The sequence below is a fragment of the Marmota marmota genome, unplaced genomic scaffold (genome assembly GCF_001458135.2).
Source record: "Marmota marmota marmota unplaced genomic scaffold, marMar, whole genome shotgun sequence".
Classification (NCBI taxonomy): Eukaryota; Metazoa; Chordata; class Mammalia; order Rodentia; family Sciuridae; genus Marmota; species Marmota marmota.
In genome coordinates, this window is record NW_026000283.1 from 1,541,090 (window position 1) to 1,563,159 (window position 22,070).

Below are 22,070 nucleotides of genomic sequence, written 5' to 3' on the forward strand. Positions count from 1 at the left end.
GGGGTCCTGACAAAGAACATGCTCCCTTCAACATAAAGTTATCTGACTTAAAGTCCTACTGGTACCTAGTCACAGATTATCCCAGCTTCTTTAAAAAGTAAAAAGCCCACTAATGAATTTATTTAGTCTCTGGTCAGTGTTCCTGTTTTCTTCCTCCCCTAACAATGGAAAGAAGCAGGATTTCCTGGGGGCTGGGATGGGGTGTACCATTCTAAAGCACCATCCATTCAGCACATGTAACTCTCTGCCACTGTGTTATATTGTACTCTCTTTACCAGGCCAGGCTGGTTTGTGTGGCCACTGAACACTTGTCTAGGCCATTCCTTCCCTGAAGCCTCAACCCCAGACAAGATGGAAGCTGCCTGGGTCCTCTTTTTCCCCCACTACTCCTGGGTTTTTCAAGATAATCACAGCTAATCCTCACTTCACCATGTTCAAGATGAACTGCTTGTCCTGCCCTATATCCTGCTCCAGTCACTCCACATCTTTTAATATTTTTCTAGAAAGAATAAACTACCCATCTTGGGAGTCTGTAGATACTATATTACCCCATAGTCTACTATTTTTTTCCTTTGGGGATTCACCTCCTGGGTTCCAACTGCCCCACCTGGTGTCCTTCCATCTCCTACACTCATAGACCCACTCTCATACCCAGATCAAATTGCTTTTTCTAAAGAATTGGTTTTGGCCTGGCATGGTGACACATGCTTGTAATCCCAGCAGCTCAGGAGGCTGAAGCAGGAATATCACGAGTTCAAAGTCAGCCTCAGCAACTTAGCAAGGCCTGAAGCAACTTAGTGTAAGATACTGTCTTGAAATAAAATAGAAGGGCTCGGGTTGTGGCTCAGTGGTAGAGTGCTTGCTTTGCATGTGTGAGGCCCTGGGTTCAATCCTCAGCACCACATAAAAATAAATAAAGGTATTGTGTCTATCTACAACTAAATAAAAATAATAAAAAAGAATTGCCCTTCCCTTGCTTAAGAATCAGCAGTAGGGCTGGGAATGTGGCTTGGGCGGTAGCACACTTGCCTGGCATGCATGCAGCCCGGGTTCGATCCTCAGCACCACATACAAAGTGAAGATGTTGTGTCCGCCGAAAACTTAAAAAAAAAAAAAAAAAAAATTCTCTCTCTTTAAAAAAAAAAATANTCTACTGTTTGATGGATCTGGATCCTATCCACTTATTCAACTCCCCAACTAATCTTCTCTTCATATTCAAACTGTTTTTCTTTCTCTACCATGCATTTTATTTCATTTATCTCTCTCTCTCTCTCTCTCTCTCTCTCTCTTGAAACAGCTTCTTCCAGTGTTGCCCAGACTGGTTTTGAACTCTGGGCTCAAACAGTTCTCCTATCTCAGCCTCCTGAGTATTTACAGGCGCCTCACTGTACCATTCATTTTACAGCTATTGGTTCCTCAGCCTTGGTTTTATCCAACCATCTCCATTTTCTTTTCTTCCTCTTCATCTAAGTAAAGACCTGCTGAATACTAAATTAGCAGAGCAACCAAGGCCCCAAAGTCTCAAACAAGATCTGGAAATTGAAAAACATGTTCAGGACAAAACAGGGAGTTTTGTCTGCATTAACCCATCAGCTCTTCACAACAGCCCCTTGAGTTAGGTAGGTTATCCCCATTTTGCAAAGGAGAAAAGGACCTGACTATGTCCCAAGGCAGAGCTGGCCCTTGTAGCCAGAAAGCCCATGCTCTTAGGGTCTGGTCTGCAGGGACTTCCTGGGGCCCCTCCTAGGCTGTAGCTGGCAACCCATTGTACTGGATTTAGTAGCTTGGCTTTGTCCCTTTTCTTGAAGTGTATTCTCCTATCATTGGCTCAGTGTCCCTTTGCCTCTTCATTGTCCCTGAAGCACAGAAGATGAGGATATGGTGGCTGGCAGGCACCTCCAGGGGGTGCTCATTTGGCTTTCTCAGGGCTACTGAGGAAATAGTTTCCCTTTGTTAGTAACCCTCCCCCTCCCCTTCCTCTCCTATTAGGGCTTCTGTAGTGCTCTTCTTGCTACATAACCACAACCCAAAGGGCTGGGCGGAGTGACATGGGTGGGGGAAGGGGGATAGGGGACAGAGCACTCTGTCCTGCATGGCCCCCAACCCACATGAGGAGTCAGCCCCTTTCCAGCTAACAGCTATAACCCTCCAACTCCACCCTGTCTTTCTGGAGCCAAGGGGGACACGAGAGACTGTCATCACCCCCAACACTCACCGTGTTTCTGGGAGGTCACCTGAAACCCCATCTTCCGAATGAGTGCTTTTTAATTTTCAAAATTCTTTCCCACCATCCTCTCCATTCACTTGAGACTCTCTGGGGAGTACTGGCTAAGCCCTGATTACCCTCAGTTCTCGCTTCCCTGAGGGATGACAGAAGCCAGGGCCCAGAAAGGTGGCCACTTTTCCAGGGTCGTACAGCTTATATGGATGCAGCCAGGAGAGCATTTGCCTCCTGTTCCCCTGTCTGAAAGGTGCTACACATCCTGAGTGGCCATGGTCTCCTGGAGAATGAGGAAGGAACATCATTTTGCCTGGGGCCTGCCATTACCTCCTGGGCAGGTTGGGGCCTTGGAAGGCAAAACCAAGAGGAGAGCAGAGGAAGGGTGAAGGGGACAGGTGAGGATGAGCTCTGAGTCACCAGATGGTGAGGGCCCACCTTATTACTGGAGTTGTGACAAGCCTACTTTGGAATCAGTCAGTGGCAGAAGGGCAAAGAAGGAAACTGGGTTTTCTTGTAAATAAGCACAGAGAAACCCCAACCAACAGCGTTGCAAAACCTTTCTTTTTTTCCCTCCCTCTTCCTGATTTCATCTCAAATGGAGGGGGCAGTGAAAAGAAAGGAATTGAGGAGAAGGGGCTGACAAAATTGCTATGGCCCCCGCCCCTTAATTGGGCACTTGCTCAAGAAAGGGATTAGCTGGCTGGTTGGAGCCCAGTCCTAACTGGGCTAACATTGTGAGTTTGAGTCCTGTGGATAGCTTAATTCCACTCTGCGCAGGACTACAGACTGGATCTCTGACTCTGGTCCTGTGGCTCTTAAATACACGCCACTGGTCACATGGTGAAGCAGGCACATTCACTGCTTGATGACTCTTAGCTGGAGGAGGGGCTGTTTTTAAGGAGAGGGTACAGCTGTTCCTGGGGTAGTTTCCATTTTGTTTGTGGTTGTGGGGGAGGGGTGTTGAGGGAGTGGGAAATTGCATGAAGGAAATTGTCACTTCCTTTCCAGAGAATTCCAGAAAGGTTTCATGGAGGACAAGGTATTTCAGGAGTGAGAGTTGGCTCAGAGGGGACAAGGGACTGGAGAAGGAGAATTGTGCTCTGTGGCCCTGCTGACCGTCTGGCCCCCATGTTTCCTGGCATGTGAGAAAATGCCACGGGTGTTACCAGCAATTCTGTGAGAGCCATTGGCTCAGCTCAACGGGTGTAGGTTTAAACTTACTCCATGGAGACTGTGGACGTGGCTTTTACATCAGGGCTGTTTCCTGTAGGGGAGGCCCAGATGGGTGGGCGCTGGACACTGCTTGATATGTTCCAGTGACAGCCCCAGGAAGGGTCTGTACCTCTGCAGGAGGCCCAGTTGTGGTGATGTAGAAGCAGCTCACACCACTTCTATTTTGCTTTGGTTTTGAAATGCAGTCAGAACCACAGAGAGCTAGAGGTGCATTTGCTGGCTGGGGACAGAGGGGTGCTCTGCCATTAGCTCTTTCCTGCACTGTACACTCAGCAGCCTCCAGGGGCCATATAGTCTCACAAAGAATTCACTTTCAGCCCCAATAGGTCAGACCATGGGGGTGGACTTTGAGTGGAGCCAGCTGTGAGCTGTGCAGTGGTGGGGCAGGGTGGCAGGGATTCACCACCAGTTACTAAGGGTTCCCTGGTACTTCAATTCCCTGTCTGTATATTCCCCGGCCCCCACCCCCACCCCGCTGCTTGCCAGCAAAGCAGTGTCCAATGCTGTAGGTCACTGAAGCTCTATCCCAGGCGCTCTTGGAAGGACCCTGGAGAGAGGTGCCCCTAGTGTGGGCCTCTCCAGGCCTCCAGCAGGGCGGGCCTTCTGTGGTGGTGGCTTTTTTGGTTTCAGGTTCCTGGGAGAGGGAGGTTATTTTGAGGGACTGGGGGAGAGTAAGTGAACATGCAAATGTGCCTCTCTCCACCTCTCACTTTCAAATCCTCAAACATCTTTGAAGGGGGAGGGGGAAACATTCTGGACTAGAAGGTTCCATGGAGGGGGGCAGGTTTCTTACCTTTGGCCAAGAGACTAGGACAGCTACTTCTTCCCCCTACACCCCTTGAACTTAGCTTCAGGCCCCGGAGCAGAATGAGACCCAAAGAATCCATCTCCCAAAACCTCACAACTGTGGGCCACTAGAACCTACACTAGTGAAATCCAAATATAGATACTTAAACATGGGCACACAAATAGTGCCACTGAAATCTCTTTTACTTCGAATCTCTCCTCTTTGTATTTGATGGCCAAGAGTTTCAGCCAATCCAGTGGCATGCCCTGGCTGCCTCCCGACCCAGCAGAGTGGACCACTGTGGGGGACTTGCCTCAGGGATCCATGGGCCCCATACCTATTCTGAGGCTATTCTCTTGGGAAGCACAGAGTAACAGTGACCCTTCAGCCAGCAGAACCCTAGCCCTCCCCCATCTTCACCACAACCTCTTTGAGCCAGCCATAGCCTGGGCTTCTCATTCTCACAAAGGTAGTTGAGGCCACTGGTCCCCAGAGGAGGAAGAACTGATGACTGAGCTTGTGGCTTTGCTGGCCAGACCAGGGCAGCCCTTTGACTTACTGACACTCTCACGCACAAATCCCACTCTTGGGACACAGGCACACACCCTGTACATGTGTATACCTGCTGTGTGTTTGCACACCCACAGCAAGCACAGTAGTGCAGCCATGTAACAATGCAAACAAAATATACTAATGTTACCTCGGGGTTTGCATATTTGTCCCATTCTTTTGTAAGACAAAAGTACATGGTACCTACAGGCCCTTCATGTACACGCAGTTACACACCACCCAGAAAACACACCTCACAGATGCCAACTGGCCAGTCCCATTCATTCATCATTTCTTTCTTTTGTTCCCTCCCTCTTGTGTTCATTCCACAAACACGAACTGAGTGTCTACTTGTTGCCAGGCACAGGGCAGGATGCTAAATTTTCCTCTATGACCAACAGGCAGCCACTGTCCAACGGGGGACGAAGGAAGGTGCATACGAGTTCCCTAGGCGATGAACACATGCAGTGAACTTGCAAAAGTGAAATTCTGGTCTGCGAAGAGAAGCCAGCAAGAAGCCAACCTGGAAGGAAGGGCCATAGCGGAATGACCTTGGGGGAGGGGCAGACAGAGGAGTTTCGTGTTTAGACAAAGTGGGATTAGGTGAAAGTGATCACCTTTCATTTGATTAGTATGAGAATGTTTCCTGGGGGCAGACAGACAGGCCTGTGGGAGGGTGGGGAACTGCGGAATGCAGGCCTTGGGGCGCTTAGGCTAGGGGAGACAGACCTTCCAAGCATAAATGGCCCTGTGAGACCTTGCAGGATACTGGGAGACCTGGTCACATACAGGGCCAGGTGGGAGTGGGGCAGGGTATGGGGGATGGAACCAAGACAAGACCCTTGTTTCCAGGTGCCTCCCCTAGGTCCTGCTGGGGATGGACCTCCAAGGCTCAATTTCTCATTCATCCAAAGGGAAACTCAGACTGACAGGTTGCAATGAGCTGAGTGACTTCTCTGGCTTTTTATTGGGGTGGGTGGAAAGGTGTAGGGGTGGGGAGAGGGCGGGGCCAGCCCTGTGGCCTAACAGAAAGGAAGTGGGAGAGGCATGGGTGTCTCCTGTGAGGGAGAGCGGTCATCAGGGAGGTCACCCATGGTCCCCCTCCCTTTCCTCCCCCTTGCCCCTCTCTGAAGTTCCTCATTTCTTTCCAACCCAGGACAAGGTTCTGCCACCCTGGTACTGCCCAGGGAGTGTCAAGGAGGTGGGATTAAGAGTGTCATTCTGACTATGGTGCACAGTCACAATTCTTCAGGTGCTTATGGGTTAATCAGGCTGTTGGGGCACATCCACACAGTGAAAACATCACACACTCCAAATGAACCTGAAGGGCCAAAGACACAAAGACATACTCCTACCTGGATGGTACAGACGCCCCAGTGTTCTGGGGCAGAGAAGCAGCAGAGCAGGCTGTCAGGAGGGAGGTTGAAGGGGGTGGGGAGAGGGCTTTGGAAGGTGGCCATGGGTGTAACCCAGCGTGGAGGAGCTGCTAGGGTGCTGACAGTGAGGAGTGGAGGCAGGGGAAGTGGCCCAGATGCCATGTGAGCATGGGGACATTCGGATGAGGAGAGATGTGTGTGGGCTGAAGCAGAGATTTCCTGGAAAAGGGGCCCTGAGCGGGCCCTGGAGGCTGGGGAAGGTTCTGCTGGCCCCTCCCCCCAGCCAGGACTCTCCTCACAAGTTCCCAGGGTGACAGTTCAGTCTTGAAACTGAAAGCAAAGTTGAACCAAGAACAAACCCACACACAGCACAGAGGCCACTCTCTCTGGCTGGTGGGGGAGGGGCAGGGATGCTAACAAGCACGCAAGGCATGTGGCCCACCTGTCCCTCTGTCTCCAGGCTCTGTAGACACAGCCAGGTCTGAGAGTCTTCTCCCTAAGAGCAGGGTCTGTGGCCACCCCTGGCCTTGACACCACAAAACCCCGCACAGTGGGACATTTCTTCCTCTGTAGAATGCCTCTTGGAGCTAACTGGCCTGTACTCCCAAGGTAAACTGAGCCTCAGGAGCACCCTGCAAGTTCCCATGTCCTGTCACACCCCCTCACAACTCTTTCCCAAACCAAGGGAGTTACAGGGATTCTTCACACTTCTGCCCCACTTAGAGGGACAGATGCTGGTGACCCTGACAGGCACTGAGGCTCAGCCGTTTCCTCTTCCCTCTTCTTCTCCCATTGCCTCCCCCTCTCTTTTAGCTGTCCCTCTCCTGTGCTGTGCTGGCACAGCAGGGACCCTCAGGTTGGCCAGCTGTCCCAACCACAGAGTTCAAGGCAGGTGACTTACTCAGAGTCTCCATCTCTCCCTTCTCCCTAGGTTGCCCCTGCAGTTGGCCCAGCCCAGCATGCAGCCTTGAGCTTGGCATAAGCCACCACTCACTCCAACTTTCTACGTGTCCTTCTGTGGCTCAGCAGAGACTCTCACCTCAAGGTACCTGAACAGCATCTCTTTATCAAGAAAGTGCTGCAGCTACAGAGAGCCTGGGAAATCCCGCTGTCGGCTCTGCTCTGGGAGAAAACAGTATGGCTATTACCCTGCAACCCAGTGACCTGATCTTTGAGTTTGCAAGCAACGGGATGGATGATATCCACCAGGTATGACCCCAGAGAATAAAGCACAATCAGCCAAGGGAATGGACAGGAAGGCAGGCAGATAGCCAGTGAGCCAGATCGCAAGTATCCATCAAGCACCTACTATGTTCGGGGCACTTGGCCTGCTTGCCAGTCAGCATGTGCACCAGATGTTCACTCACACAGCCAGTCAGTCATCCCTGGACAGTCATTTAGGGATCTGGTTGCCCACATGGGGCTCATACAACCACCAAACCAGCCAAGCAGCTGCTAGGTCAATCAGCTGAGCTATCAGCCAGTCAGCAGCAGGGACTGAATGCATGAAGTGTACACTGACAATCATGCGGGTTTGGGGCCACTACCTTTCACCTTCAGTGTCACAGCAAGGAAATAGCTAGGACAACCACAGAGTAAGAGGGGCCACTGCCAGCTAGAACTGCAGGGTGGAGTCCAAGTCCTGGCATCTGCAGACTTATGACTGCAACCCAGTTGATGGGCTCTCCATACCGTCTTCTCAGCCTCAACCTGAAGATTCAGAAAAACTGGAAATGTGTTCTTTTGGTGGAAGGAAGTTGGAAATAGGATAGGATAGGCACTCGGGTCCCTTGTGTTCCATACCTTGTGATGCACTGGGGCTAAGAGGGCACATTTTTCCATGCACTTGGATGTCCCCACTGGATGATATCCTGGAATACTTATCAGTGCTCTCCCCATCTCCACCTTCCACACAGTGGAGAAAGAAGAGGTAGCCAGGTATGGTAGTAGGAATGGAAGAGGGGGAATCAGGAACCCTAGGTTTTGATCCTAGTATGGTCACAGTGTCACCTGGCCAAGTCATGTCCCCTACCATGTCTGGCTGCCATCTCCCCTTCTTTGCCAAGAGGATATCTAGCTGAATTATTTCTCAGGACACACCAGCTTAACTCTGATGCTCTATCCTAAATCCTTGCAAGGATGGAAAACCGTCCCATATCTGGCAGCCTACCAAAGGCTGCCCTCTAATGGGCCTCGAGTGCATTGCACCCACAATCCGGTTGCTTCTTTTCCAAGGTTGTTCAATTTTATTGAACTCTGCTGTGCCTAGTCTTGTGGAAGGCATCAGATGAGAAAGGAAGAAATATCTGTCCTTAACTGGATTCTCCATGCTACTTCCCACCTTTCATCCCTTTCTAGTGTGCTTGGCAACTGTTTCTGTTCTTCACAGAGGTTATTCTGCCCTCCCAACCTCCACCCTCAGCAGTCTCTCCAGTCCATAAAGAAGCCAAAAGCTAAGGATGCCTTTAAGTTCCCTCCCTTCTCACCTTTATCTAAAACTTTCCCATTCTTATTTCCTTCTCACTGACCTGGCAAAATGATGTATCCCTCTTCCTTCCCAGGGTAATGTCTACCCCTGTACCTTATCTGTTCTTTCTTGCTTTATTCAAAACCTCAAACCATCAATCACTTTTCCTGTTCCTTATCCCCCACCCGCTGTGCCCACCAGCCCTCCCTCTCCCACCTAGTCCCCACTAGTCTTTCCAACCTCCGAGATCCTCAGATCCTCTTCTTCAGTTTGAACGTCTTCAGGTCTCCTCAACCCTAAAAGAAAACCTTTACTCCCTTCTAACCCCTTCCTTCAGAATACCACCGTCTTAGGTCCTTTCTCTCCCAGTCCCAAGATAGTCTCCACCCTCTGCTTTTACTTTCTTTACCACCCTTTCATTCTTCTTAGGAAACAATTTTGGTTGTGAAATGAGTACAAAAGAGTGCATAAACCATAGATAGACTATAAAATGAACACATATGTTCTTACTACCCAGGTTAAGAAATAAAATATTACTCTTCTCCTAGAAGTGGCTGATACCTAACACTTAGGAGAACTTACTCTGTACCAGGCCCTGTTCTGAGTGCTCTGTGTGTGCTGATCTATTTAAACAACCCTAAGGTATCAATAACATGAGTATCCCAATTTTATAAATGAGGAAACTCACACACAGAAATATTAGGCAACTTTCCCAAGGTCATACTGCCAGTAAGTACCAGAGCTGGTTTCAGACCTAAGTAGTCTGGATCTACATCAGCACAATCCAATACAATTTTCAAGAATGCTGGAATGTTCTGTATTTGTGGTATCTAGTATAGGGTCACTAGTCACATGTGGCTATGGAGCACTTGAAGAAGTGAATTTTTAATCTTTTCAAAATTTTCATTTACATTTAAAGTCCTCCTTGGCTAGTGGCTTTCATATAGGACAGCAGAGCTCTAGACACTGTGGCCTTAGTCACTACACCTGATGCCTGCCTGAGTTCATCCTCATATCTTTTGTAACCTGTCCTGGGACACTCCCCTCCAGCACTGCTCTGAAACTACTCCAGCAAGGGAAACTGCCCAGTGGTCAAATCCAAAGATGGTTTATAAGTTTTCACTTTTCTGAATCTGCCAGAAATATTTGACAGAGGGAACCATTCCCATTCTTTTTTTAATGAAGCAAATTTTAATGTCTCGTTGAAAGAAAATTTGAAAAATACAGAAAGGTAGAAATAAAAGGGAAAAACCATCCTAAGTCCCACAACCAAAATATAACTATTATTACCATTCTGGTGTATTTTCTCTATATAGAACTTTTTTTTAAAAGAGAGAGAAGAGAGAGAGAGAGAGAGAATTTTTTAATATTTATTTTTTTTAGTTTTTTGGCGGACACAACATCTTTGTTTGTATGTGGTGCTGAGGATCGAACTCAGTGCCTCACGCATGCCAGGCCAGCGCGCTACCGCTTGAGCCACACCCCCAGCCCGAGAACTTTTTTTTTGACTGTGGTGCTGGGGATTGAACCCACATCCTGGGCCATGTGAGGCAAGTGCTTTACTCCTGAGGTAACTCCCCAGCCCACTATATAGATTTTTTTTAAGAACAGGGCTCAGAATATAGCTCAGTGGTAGAGCTCTTGTCTAGTATGCCCAAGGCCCTGGCTTCCATCCCTAGCACACACCTGAAATCCCAACAACTGGGGAAGCTGAAGCAGGAGCATCAAAAGTTTGAGGCCAGCCTCAGCAACTTAGCAAGATGATGTCTTAAAATAAAAAAGTAAAAAGGGCTGGGAATGTGGCTCAGTAGTTAGGCACCCCTTGGTTCTATCTCCAGTACCAAATTTTAAAAAAAAAAAGGACTTGGAATGCATCTCAGTGGTAAAGTGCCCTGTGTTTAATCCCTATGGCAATAAATAAATAAATCCCAGTTGTTATCCTCCCTTTTTTCTTTGTCATACTGGGGGTTGAACCCAGGATGCTTTACCACCAAGCCACATCCCCAACCCTTTTTTTAAAAAAAAATATTTTTTAGTTGCCAATGGACCTTTATTTCGTTTATTTATATTGGTGCTGAGAATCAAACTCAGTGTCTCACACATGCTAGGCAAGCACTGTGCCACTGAGCCACAACCCCCAGCTCCCTTTTTATTTATTTATTTTTTATTTTGAGACAGTGTCTCACTAAGTTGCTGAAGTTGACCTCAAACTTGCAATCCTCCAGCCTCAGCCTCCTGAGTCACTGAGATTACAGATGTAGGCCACTATGCCAGGCTCACCTGACTTTAGATTGAACCCCTCATCCCTGCTATCAACTAATCCTTTTCCACCAGCCTCAGAATGAGCCTAACCTTTTTTTTTTTTTCCTTTAGTACCAGGGATCAAACTCAGGGGTGCTTAACCACTAAGCAATATCCCCAGCCCTTTTTTTATATTTTATTTATAGAGACAGGGTCTCACTGAGTTGCTCAGGGCCTTACTAAGTTGCTGAGGCTGGCTTTGAACTTGCAATCCTCCTGCCTCAGCCTCCTGAGCTGCTGGGATTATAGGCATTCAGCATAATGCCCGGTGAGCCTAACCCTTCTCATAGCCTGAACTCCAGGCTGTGGATTAATCCAACCAGTTAAAACTGCTTTCTGGGACCAGGGCTATAGTTCAGTGGTAGAATCTGTGCTTAACATGTACAAGACCCTGGGTTTGGTCCTAGATACCAGGCATACACAAATGCTTACCCTTGGTTGAATGTAGGTGGTGCCAAGCTAAGCCATCTGTATTAGTCAAGAACTAACAGCATCAACTAGTGAGGCTGGATCAAAAGCAATGTTATCCTCAGCCCCTGGTAGCTCCAAGAATTAGGAATTACACAGAAGGCCAAAATCTGATAGGGAGGGCTTCCCAAAGAGGTAACTGGGCCTTGAAACAGATCCCTGTCTTCTTTACAGCTGGAAGACCCTTCAGTGTTCCCGGCTGTGATCGTGGAACAGGTACCCTACCCCGAATTACTGCACCTGTACTCAGGACTGGAGCTGGACGACGGTCACAATGGTGTCATAACAGATGGGACCTTGTGCATGACACAGGATCAGATCCTGGAGGGCAGTTTTTTGCTGGCAGGTCTGTTTCCTTTATGGACAGGGAAGGTGTGGTGGAGAGAGGGGTTCTCTCTTCAGGGAATAGCAGCCCACAAAGGCAGAACCCGAGCAGAATAGGAAGGCCCCCAATGAAAGGGGGTGCCACTTCATAGAAAAGGAACCATCTTAATGCATTCACATACTGTAGATGAGATTGGGACAAGGAGGAATGGAGATTAGCTGAGGGGGTGGAGAATTAGGGCAGGAGGTAGACGGCTTCTTTCCCAGCTTTCCAGTAGGGTCCCTGTGACTCCTCTACTTACTACTCTGTTGACCTGGGCTGGCCCTGGTTCTAGCTGTATTGTGCCCTAAGAGAACTCTTCTTCCCCCTCCCATGGAACCTGGAATCAGATGACAATGAGGCCACTTCACATACCGTGTCAACCACTGAAGTCTTACTGAATGTGGAATCTCCTAATGATATCCTGGATGAGAAGCAGATCTGTAAGTTTGACCCCAGGGCCTTGACTCAAGGCAACACAGCTGCCTTTGAAAATGTTGCGTCCGTGTAGTGGATTCCGAGGCACACGTGCAGGCAGGCCTAGGTGCCGACACCCCACCCATGTGCATGTGAACAGGCCTGAGCTGGGACTCGTAAGGCAGGGGTATGAGGGCACTGGAGACATGGAGAAAATGGCCAGGGTGACTTTTGGGTTTTTATCCAATATTTAAGTTGTGGTAAAATATGTATTAAATATACCATCTTATTCATTTTTAGTTTTATATTTCAGCAGTGTTAAATATATTCCCATTGTTGGGTAACCATCACTACCATCCATCTCCAGAACTCTTTGCATCTTGTAAACCTGAAACTCTATCCCCATTAAATGACTTCCATCCCCTAACCCCCATCCCCAACCCACAGCAACCACCGTTCTACTCTCTGGGTCTATGAATTTGACTACTCTCCATACCTCATTTAAGTGGAATCATACAGTATTGGTCTTTTGTGACTGGTTTATTTCACTTAGCATAGTGTCCTCAAAGTCCATCCATGTTGTAGCCTTTTCAAGGCTGAACACTGTTGTCCAGGGGGTTTTGGGGCCCTTCTGTTCTCTTACTTGGCTCCTGGGAAGACTAAGAAACACAGGACCTAGCTTATTGAGAATTGTAGGAGGCTTGGTACATCTTCATCCCTCCCCTGTTAATGGAGGCTAGACCCTAAGAGGTCTCAGATGCTTGCTGATCCTCCCTGGCTCCCAGCCCTCTAGGAGGTTCCCAAGGCAGATTCCTCCCAGCACCTTCTCAGGCAAATGCCCTACTGCCACAGGAAGGTTCCCCCTCAACTTCCCTTGCCCTAGGGGGTACTGTGATGCAGTGAGGGGAAGAAAAGCCCTGGATCTGAAAGGTAAGAGATCTCATCTTGCCTCTCACTGATATTTGGCCAGGATACCACGTGCCCACATGTACCATGCAGCAACTTGCTGTAACCTTGAGCACAAATTTTGCCATCTTTGGATTGGTCTTCGTTTCCTCATCAGGAAAGCAAAGGAATTGGGCTCACTGGTTTCTAAGGTCTCTTTGAGTTGTCAAATAAGTGAAAGATCAAATCAAGGGGGCCTGTTACCCTGTATGCTACCCAGAACTTTCCCACTGCTGGCAGTGGGCTATAAATGTGGCAGCTGTGATTGAGGCCAACTCATGCTCACAGCTCTGCAGATGTTTCTGCCCTTCATGGTACAATACTCCTGAGGCATTTTCAGGTATGACCTATGTCTAGGGCTGTGGGGAACAGCACACCAACCCTCCCTAGGTGCCCCCAATTCTTGGGTTCAGCAGTGCTGGGAGACCACTGTCCAGCCCTGCCTAGGCCCTGTCCACCTCAGACCTTTCTTCTTGCAGTCAGCACCTCTGAAATGCTTACAGACTCAGACCCTGCTGCAGCCATCACTCTGCCCAACTACCTGTTTCCTGCCTCTGAGCCCGATGCCCTGAATGGGGCTGGTGACCAGGAAGATCATTCTCTGGAGGGAAGGGTCTCCAGAGAGGAAAGTTCTAAGAAGACTGGAAAATCAAAGAAAAGAAGTAAGGAGGGCTGGGGTTGTGGCTCAGCGGTAGAGCACTAGCCTCACACGGGTGGGACCCTGGGTTCGATCGTCAGCGCCACATAAAAATAAATAAGTGAAATAAAGGTATTGTGTCCAACTACAACTAAAAAATAAATATTTTTAAAAAGAAGAAGTAAGGAGAGGAGGGGTGTATGTGTGTCCCCAGGGGGTGGGCAGTGGGGCCAGGGAAACTCTAAGGGCTGAATGAGCTGAGGCTCACAGATACATTAAGAGGACCTTTCTCTGGTCTGGCTGAGATGGATTAAAAGGCTTCCCTTCTGTAAACCTGGCCTCATTGGTGGGCCTGCCTGAAGCCTGACAGTCCCCTGCTGCTTTTGTCTGCTGAGTATATGTGTAAACTCCCCAAATGCCAACAACCCCAGTGGGTTGAATCCTAGGCTGAGAGTTCAGACTTCAGGCCTGGACCCCTGGTCTGGCCTGGACCTCTGGGGCCTCTGCCTATAAAAAGTGAGTCATGCCATGTGCTTATCTCCCTTCTGCAGAGCTGATGAACCCCAGCCATATATGAGAGAGGACTTTGGGCTTTCCCAAGCTCTGGTGTTATTGATTTACTCAAGATGATGGCTGGCTTATACTGTCTGTCTTATATTGTCTTAGATTTGCTGTCAACATGGCAACCAAAAAGCCTCAGCACCACACTGACCTGCATGACAGTGGCACTTGTGGGCTGTCTCTCCACTTCATTTAGGCCAGGCACACCCTGTTCTTATGAAGGTGCCTCATTTGCAAGCATTACATTTTCCTACATCCTATTGGTAGCCTTGTTACCAAGCTACCTTAGGGGACTGAAAATGAGGGTACAGATACTCACAGGCTATGGCTGTAGAGAATGATTGGCCTCCAGCCTCAGTGTCCTGGCTCCTCCTGGTTGGTCCTATCACATGCAACTTGGCTAGCTCACCATAGCCTTAGCCTCATCCTGTTCTTTCACCTTTCCTCTCACAGTCCGGAAGACAAAGGGCAACCGCAGTACCTCACCTGTCACTGACCCCAGCATCCCCATCCGGAAGAAATCAAAGGATGGCAAAGGTATGGCTGAGACTCAGGGGAGGTGGGAAGGGGGCCCCATAACCTGCTGCCAGGGATCCTAAGCCGCCCCTCATCACCTTCCCCTCTGCAGGCAGCACCATCTATCTGTGGGAGTTTCTCTTGGCGCTTCTACAAGACCGAAACACCTGTCCCAAGTACATCAAGTGGACCCAGCGAGAGAAAGGCATCTTCAAGTTGGTGGACTCCAAAGCTGTGTCCAAGCTGTGGGGAAAGCAGAAAAACAAGCCTGACATGAACTATGAGACAATGGGGCGGGCCCTAAGGTAAAAGCTGCTGGGACACAGACTCCCTGCCCTAGGGGAGACACCAAGCTCTTCCCAAGGCATCTCTCCCACTTGAATGGAGGCCTGATCAATCCTTTAAGGAAACAGGTTTCATAAATCTCCCATTTGCTTGCCCCATGCCCCCTCTGGGAGGAAAAATCACCTGTTGCATCTCTGTCCTGGAAGAATAGTGCCCCCGCCCCTGCCACCAATTCTAAGAAGGGATTTCTTCACATTCTGTAAGCCAGAGGCCCAGAGAGATGGCCTTGAGTTGCCCCAGAGTTAATCTCTCAGGCTAGGGGACTGCTGAGTCCCCTGCCCCCTATCTCCTCATTCATATTGCTATTCTTCATTCACTGCATGTTGTCAGCCATGAAACAGGCTGGGGTTGACACTGAAACATCCTTTTAGTACAGCCTTTAAGTCCACAGAGGGAAACCTCAGAAATGTCATAAAAACCTTCTGTGTATCCCTTCCTGGCCCCTGAGTCCCTACCTGGCTCCCTGACCAACTTCAGCCTCATGCCTGCCCTGCCCTGGAGGGTGGTGTGTTGGGGACATGGAGAGTGAAGTTCTCCCCACTCAGTCCCTGCCTAACTCCCCACTCCCTGCCCATTGTCCCCCAGATATTATTACCAAAGAGGCATCCTGGCTAAAGTGGAAGGGCAGAGGCTGGTATACCAGTTTAAGGAGATGCCCAAGGATCTGGTGGTGATTGAAGACGAGGATGAGAAAAGTGAAGCTCCAGCAGCACCGCCACAGGCCTCCACTTCCTCCACTTCCTCCACCAACACCACCCGGAGGGCCAGCTCCAGGGTCTCATCCAGAGCTGCCACCCACGGCAAGGGCAGCCCTTCCTGGGAGAAGCCAAAGGTTCAGCATGTAGGTCTGCAGCCATCTGCGAGTCTGGAATTGGGACTGTCTCTAGACGAGGAGATCCCCACTACCTCCACCATGCTTGTCTCCTCACCAGAGAGCCAGACCAAGATCACCAAAGCCGTGAGGTGAGGGTGCCAAAGTAATTATGAGTCTTTCCATAGTCCCTTGTGTTGGGGGTCAGTTTTCAAATTCTTGCAAAGCTCTGCACTGTCTGTAGTCTTGTGGGATTCTCATAGAACCCCTGGGAAACCAGTGGAGCATGTCAAAAGGAAAGGTGACTTGCCCAAGGTCATGCACCACAAAAACCCCAAAGCAACACTTGACCTGGGGGGCTTCTGCCAGTGGGGACTGTTCCTGTTATACCAGAGTGCACCCAAAAAAGCCATCAGGGGTTTCCATACCTGGGCCCATCCTGCCAAGCCTCTACTCATATGTAAGAAAACATTACAGATAGACCTGCTCTGCCTTCCAAGCCTCCCTAGAAAGCTCTCACTACTTCTTCTCCATGTCACTGGGACTCCAGTCTTCTCTGAAAAGGCTGGACTTTGAGTTATGTCTGCACCTCTTGCTACTTTGGTTTGGGTCCCTGGGATGCTCTTTCAAATAAGGGAGGCAGGCCAGGCACCGTGGTGCATGCCTGTAATCCCAGTGACTCAAGAGGCTGAGACAGGATGATGCAAATTCAAGGCCAGCCTGGGCAACTTAGTGAGACCCTGTCTCAAATTTTTAAAAAGGGGGCTGGGTATGTAGCTCAGTGGTAGAGCACCCCTGGGTTCAATCCCCAGTACTGCAAAAAAAAAAGGTCATGGGGAGGGGCAGTAGAGTGGTCTATGGGGCTACAACTTCTAGATGCAAATCCCAGCTATGTGGTATTGGGGCAAGTTGCATGACCTGTCTGGGTCTCAGTTTCCTCAAGCTGTAAAATCAGATTCTTCTTAGTTCATGCGCTGTTTTGAGGCTTGAAAAAAATGCCACATGCCAATCATTTAGAATGACCTCTGACCTGAACTAAGTACTCAATAAATGTTAGCTGGAGCAACAACACATGTGCAAAATGCCTGGCACTCTGTCCCTCTTGTGCCCTCCTTCGTAGCTGGTGGCAGGGTACCTCCTGCTTTAACAAACTTTATTTTCTGTCTCTTCTCAGTACTTCTTCAGTGCCCAGCAACATCCACCTAGGAGTGGCCCCTGTGGGGTCAGGCTCAGCCGTGACCCTGCAGACCATCCCGTTGACCACAGTGCTGACCAATGGGTCTCCTGCCAGTACTACTGCTTCCACTCAGCTCGTTCTCCAGAGTGTTCCTCCTGTGTCAACGTTCAAAGACACCTTCACTTTGCAGGCCTCCTTCCCCCTGAACACCAGTTTCCAAGAGAACCAGGTGGCAGCACCAGGGACCCCCCTGATTCTTAGTAGCCTCCCCCAACTGCTGGCTGGGGCCAATCGTTCAACCAACCCAGCACCACCCTCGGCCACAGGTGCTGGACCAGCGGGGCCCAGCTCTCAGCCCCCTGGGACTGTCATTGCTGCCTTCATCAGGACTTCTAGCACCACAGCAGCCCCTGGGGTCAAGGAGGGGCCACTGAGGTCCTCCTCATATGTGCAGGGCATGGTGACTGGGGCTCCCATGGAGGGGCTACTGGTTCCTGAAGAGACCCTGAGGGAGCTTCTGAGAGATCAGGCTCATCTTCAGCCACTTCCAACCCAGGTGGTTTCAAGGGGTTCCCACAATTCGAGCCTTATGGGAAACCAGACTTTCTCTTCCCCTAGCCGCCCCACTGTTGGGCTGACCCCTGTGGCTGAACTTGAGCTCTCCTCAGGCTCAGGGTCCCTGTTTATGGCTGAGCCTAGTGTGACCACATCTGGGAACCTGCTGACTAGATCCCCAACCCCAGCCTCCTTCTCCCCATTCAACCCCACCTCCCTCATTAAGATGGAGCCCCATGACATGTAAAGGAAGGCATCACCAGTGTGACCCATCAGGTGAAGCTGAGCAGCATTTTCACACAGACTGACTTAAGTAGTGTACTTGCCCTTACATTTCAGTGGGATTCATTACACCTGAACCCCAGTCCCCCGGCCCTACCTGGCATCACCATGGCCAAGCTATGCTCACTTTGAGCATCCCTGGCAGCAGACCATGGCCTTCAGGAGCACTAGGGGATATGCTCTTGGCAGGATATTGGGCTGACTTGGTGATAGAGGGAAAACCCCTGAGCCAGGGAGAAATTTGGGGCCAGGGCATGGGGGGTTTGTGAGAAGAGTCTGGCCTGACTGCATCTCACTGTCTACATTCCCTATGCAGGGAATTTACTATCCCGTATGTGAATATCTCTGTATGTATTTGTGTGTACTTGGGGTTCTGTATCTTCCGTTTTGGGGGGAAGATGGGGGTGTAGCTGTGAGGTCTTCAAGGGGTGGTGTGTTCCTCCAAGGGTCAACCACAGAGATGGGGATTTTTTTTTAAAGGAAAAGAATTCTGTAATTACCTGTTCAAGCCAAGATTTGGTTGCTCTGAGACTATAGGGTACTGGTTGGGTCCCCCAAACCTGGAGAGATGTCACAGAGCTGGGATGGGTCCAGGTAGGAGAGCTTCAGTGGGTCTGTGTGTTGCAGAAGACACATGCCTAGGGGACAAGAAGGCTGAGTGGGATTGGACAACAAATGAAGAAAGAGAAGAGAACTCAGCACTGGATGTGACCCCCACAGGCTAGACCAAGACTCTTTTCCTAGAGTTTGCCACATTGCCTGCCAAAGTCATCGATGCTGGCAGGTCGCAAACTTGCCACCTCAAAGTGCTTTGCTGAAGGATTAGTCAGGGAAAAGCACACCTCTAGAGTCAGACCCAGCTACAGGGTCTCCAGTCAGGACTGGGTTGGTTGAATGTTTGTGCCCAGGACTTGAGCTGTTGGTGTAATACCATCCTTCCACCAGACAACAGCCTCCTCTGGCACACCACCCTAGTGCCCCATCCTTGGTTCCTTCTATATTACTTTTGACCCTGAGATTTTTCTAGCTGTCAGGCATTGCTGGGGCTAGTCAGTAGACAGCCCAGCCTGGGCCTGCCTCCATTCCTGCCTGTGGGCGTGTGCTGTGTAGTGCCTGCTCTGCAGTCTCTGCTGCCCGTCCTGCCCTCTCACCTCAGAGGTGTGCCAGCCCACTCCCACAATGCCTACCACACACCTCCGGTGGGCTACTGCTCTTCATTTCCAACTTTTTGCACCTAATGCTGATTCCTTCTTCACCGAGAAGACAGGAGCCAGCAGGCATGAGTTATCTCCACATGGCTCCCTTTCTCTTTCTGAGGCTTGGGTGCCCTTCCCTTCTTTCTTCTTTGAATCCACTTGCCACTCCTGCCAAGTTTGGGGGCAAAACTAAGAAATGCCTGGAAGCAACTCTGGTGAATTTGGTTAATGTGAATCAGTGCCTCAGGACTTTTGCTCTGTCCTCGGCACAAAACCACCCACTTGATCTAACTACCTCCCCTGGCTGCTCTTTTCTCTCTTTCCTGTCCTTATTCTCTCCCACTCGCTTCTTCCCCAGAGAGGTGGCCATGCAAGTGCATTTACTATGTTTCTAGCAGTTGGCATTGAAGTGCCTTTTTCTAATAAAATCAGCTTATTATGGACAATTTCCTGATGGTTGATAGTGAGCATTTTAAGAAAGGGTTATTGTTTAAGAAAAAATTGCACAAAGGCATAGCATGGATTAGGGGTGATCCTGCCCCTGACTGAAATGTGGCTTCTACCTGCCCACTCCTGCTCCACTCCATAGAAACATGTCATCTGAAGGTCTTCAGTACCCTATAGTGAAATCAAATATCTTCTCCACGTTCTCGTCACAGTAGCTGGGCTCTCCTTCCCCCAACATCCTTTCTCCGTGCCTGTGCCGGATCCTTATCTGACACTTCAAATGTGGGTGTTCCCCAAGGGTCTTGTCATTCTCACGGCCTGGCTCTTCTGGGTGAGAATTAAATCTAGAACTCCAGTGCCTGCTTTTTCTCCTGAGACCCTGGCTCACATGTCTAGGGATATGCTGAATGTTTCTCTCCAAATATCTGTCAACTCCTCTATCAAATGTGGAACTTTAAATTCTTTCCACACACAAAATCAAACAAAAGGCCATCATGACTTGCCAATGTCATGACTTTCTAAGCTTCAAATTTCAGAGCTATCTGATGGCTGTCTTCACTTGACCTTGTCCCCATCCCGGCTCCTGAAGTCCAGAAGGTTTGCAATGCCTCTCAAATCTGGCCTGCCTTCCTTTCACATTCCCAGAGCCTCCAGTCTGGCTCATACTACCCAGAGTTCCCCCTACTCCAAACATCAACACCCTGCTCAGTGTGATCTGTCTAACCACCTCCCATCTATCAGGACACCAATCCTATCCTTTCCCCACTAAAAAACCTTCAGTGACTCCTCCTGGTTCACAAGTAGTGGTGATACTTAAAATATGTCCCCAATCCTTTCTAGATGCCCAGCATTAAACCTCTAGTTGCTAATTCATGAGGCAGTCCAGAGGTCCTGTGGGAAGAAAGTGGGAGTACTTGGAGAGCTCAGAGAAGGAACTCCAGAGGGATTTTAAGTCTGGTGTCAGCCCCACCTTTGGGCAAAGCCCAAGTCCTTGGCCCTTCACCATCTGGTCCTATCTAACTTTCCCAGTCCACTGACACTGCTCCTTCCTCTGCCCCAGTGGATTGATCTGTTGGTCTTTGAACATCCCTCCATTCAAAATTTCCCAACTCCATGCTTTTCCTTTACTGGGTTCTGCTTAATCCAAATGCACTTCCTATCCCCTAGTACCAACATGTCTGTCTTCAAGACTCAATTTCATGGAAGCCGCCTCCCCAGACCAGCCTATCATTGAGTTCTTTTTTTTTTTTTTTTTAAACTCATTGCATTTGCCACTCTTTAGGCAACTGATCATGAACAGCCTGTGACGGCTCCTCTATTACAATCAGAAACTGTTACTTAAAGCTTCAATGACCTGATTCTATTTAGTCTCCCCATTCAGTGTATTCCCTGATAGGCAGGGGGGACTGTAGCACACATAGAACAGGGCACACTACAAAGCAGATAAGCATCAACAAATGGTTACTGATAGAGCTGGTGGGAGATGGGGACCAAAGTTTTGAGGTAGGTTACCTCTGACCTTCCCACTGCACAGGCACTCACCCCAGGTGCTCCACTGCCCAGGGCCTGCCCTCCCTGGCTCGGTGCCCTCATGGTACCCCCACCACACCCCCATCTAAACACCCAAGACTTGTTACTACTTTCAAAGTCCTTTTCCCCTAAAGAAACTTCCCTGTCCAGTTTCTTTCCTACTTAAAGTGTTAAAACAGCTAATCTGATAAACTAATCTGTGCTGGTATAGTTATGGGAAAGGGCTAGAGGAGAACCTCAGGAGAGAGGTTCTTTTTAAACAGTTAAATGACACTTAACCAGTCATGGGACAACAACATCCCTGACTTTGCAATGTTTAAGGGAGTCAGGAGTCAAGCAATGATCCTCACCTCCCAGCAGCTGATGTGTCACCACTTAGTCCTCGCTCCCACAGCACTTTGTATATACCTCTTATTGTAGCACATAGCACAATGTAGTTCTTTAATTATGTGTTTATTATGTATGTTTCCCCTCCAATAGACTGTGAGCTCCTCAAGGACAGGGACTGTGTGTTAGTCACTGATGTATCCCCCAGCGCCTAGCACAGTGCCTGGCACACAGTAGGTGCTCAATAAATGTTTATTGAAAGGATGGATGAGTCCTGATTCCAATTATGGTGACTTCTGCCCTATACTATGGCAAGCAAGAGGAGACAGAAGGATAACCCATACTCAGGAGATATGGCAGCATGTTGATCCATCATATAACACTGCAGGCATCTATTTCATTTGTCAACATCTGTAGCTATCCCATGCACAACAAGGTCCACAGTATTTCAGAGCTGTTCTCAGCTATGCTTTGCTGCCTATCACCCAGTGCCATAGGCTCTTGAACTGCCCTTTACCACTGTCTCTTTCCAGGGACTGCCTCACTATTATTTCCTCA

General features: G+C 49.3%; 1 protein-coding gene across 2 annotated transcripts in view; it reads left to right on the top strand.

Annotated features, from left to right (window-relative positions):
• Positions 1–21,776, top strand: part of Elf4 (E74 like ETS transcription factor 4) — a 50,122-nt gene extending 28,346 nt beyond the window's left edge. The window contains exons 2-9 of one of the 2 annotated variants that reach the window (XM_015498489.2): positions 7,098–7,375; positions 11,577–11,748; positions 12,117–12,209; positions 13,608–13,790; positions 14,780–14,863; positions 14,955–15,147; positions 15,773–16,150; positions 17,173–21,776. In XM_015498489.2, the coding sequence (XP_015353975.1) occupies positions 7,304–7,375; positions 11,577–11,748; positions 12,117–12,209; positions 13,608–13,790; positions 14,780–14,863; positions 14,955–15,147; positions 15,773–16,150; positions 17,173–17,977 (1,980 nt within the window). In that variant the 5' untranslated portion in view covers positions 7,098–7,303 and the 3' untranslated portion in view covers positions 17,978–21,776. The remainder of the gene's footprint in view (positions 1–7,097; positions 7,376–11,576; positions 11,749–12,116; positions 12,210–13,607; positions 13,791–14,779; positions 14,864–14,954; positions 15,148–15,772; positions 16,151–17,172) is intronic. The other variant, XM_048797113.1, reaches the window with a different exon arrangement.
• The last annotated feature ends 294 nt before the right edge of the window (positions 21,777–22,070 follow it).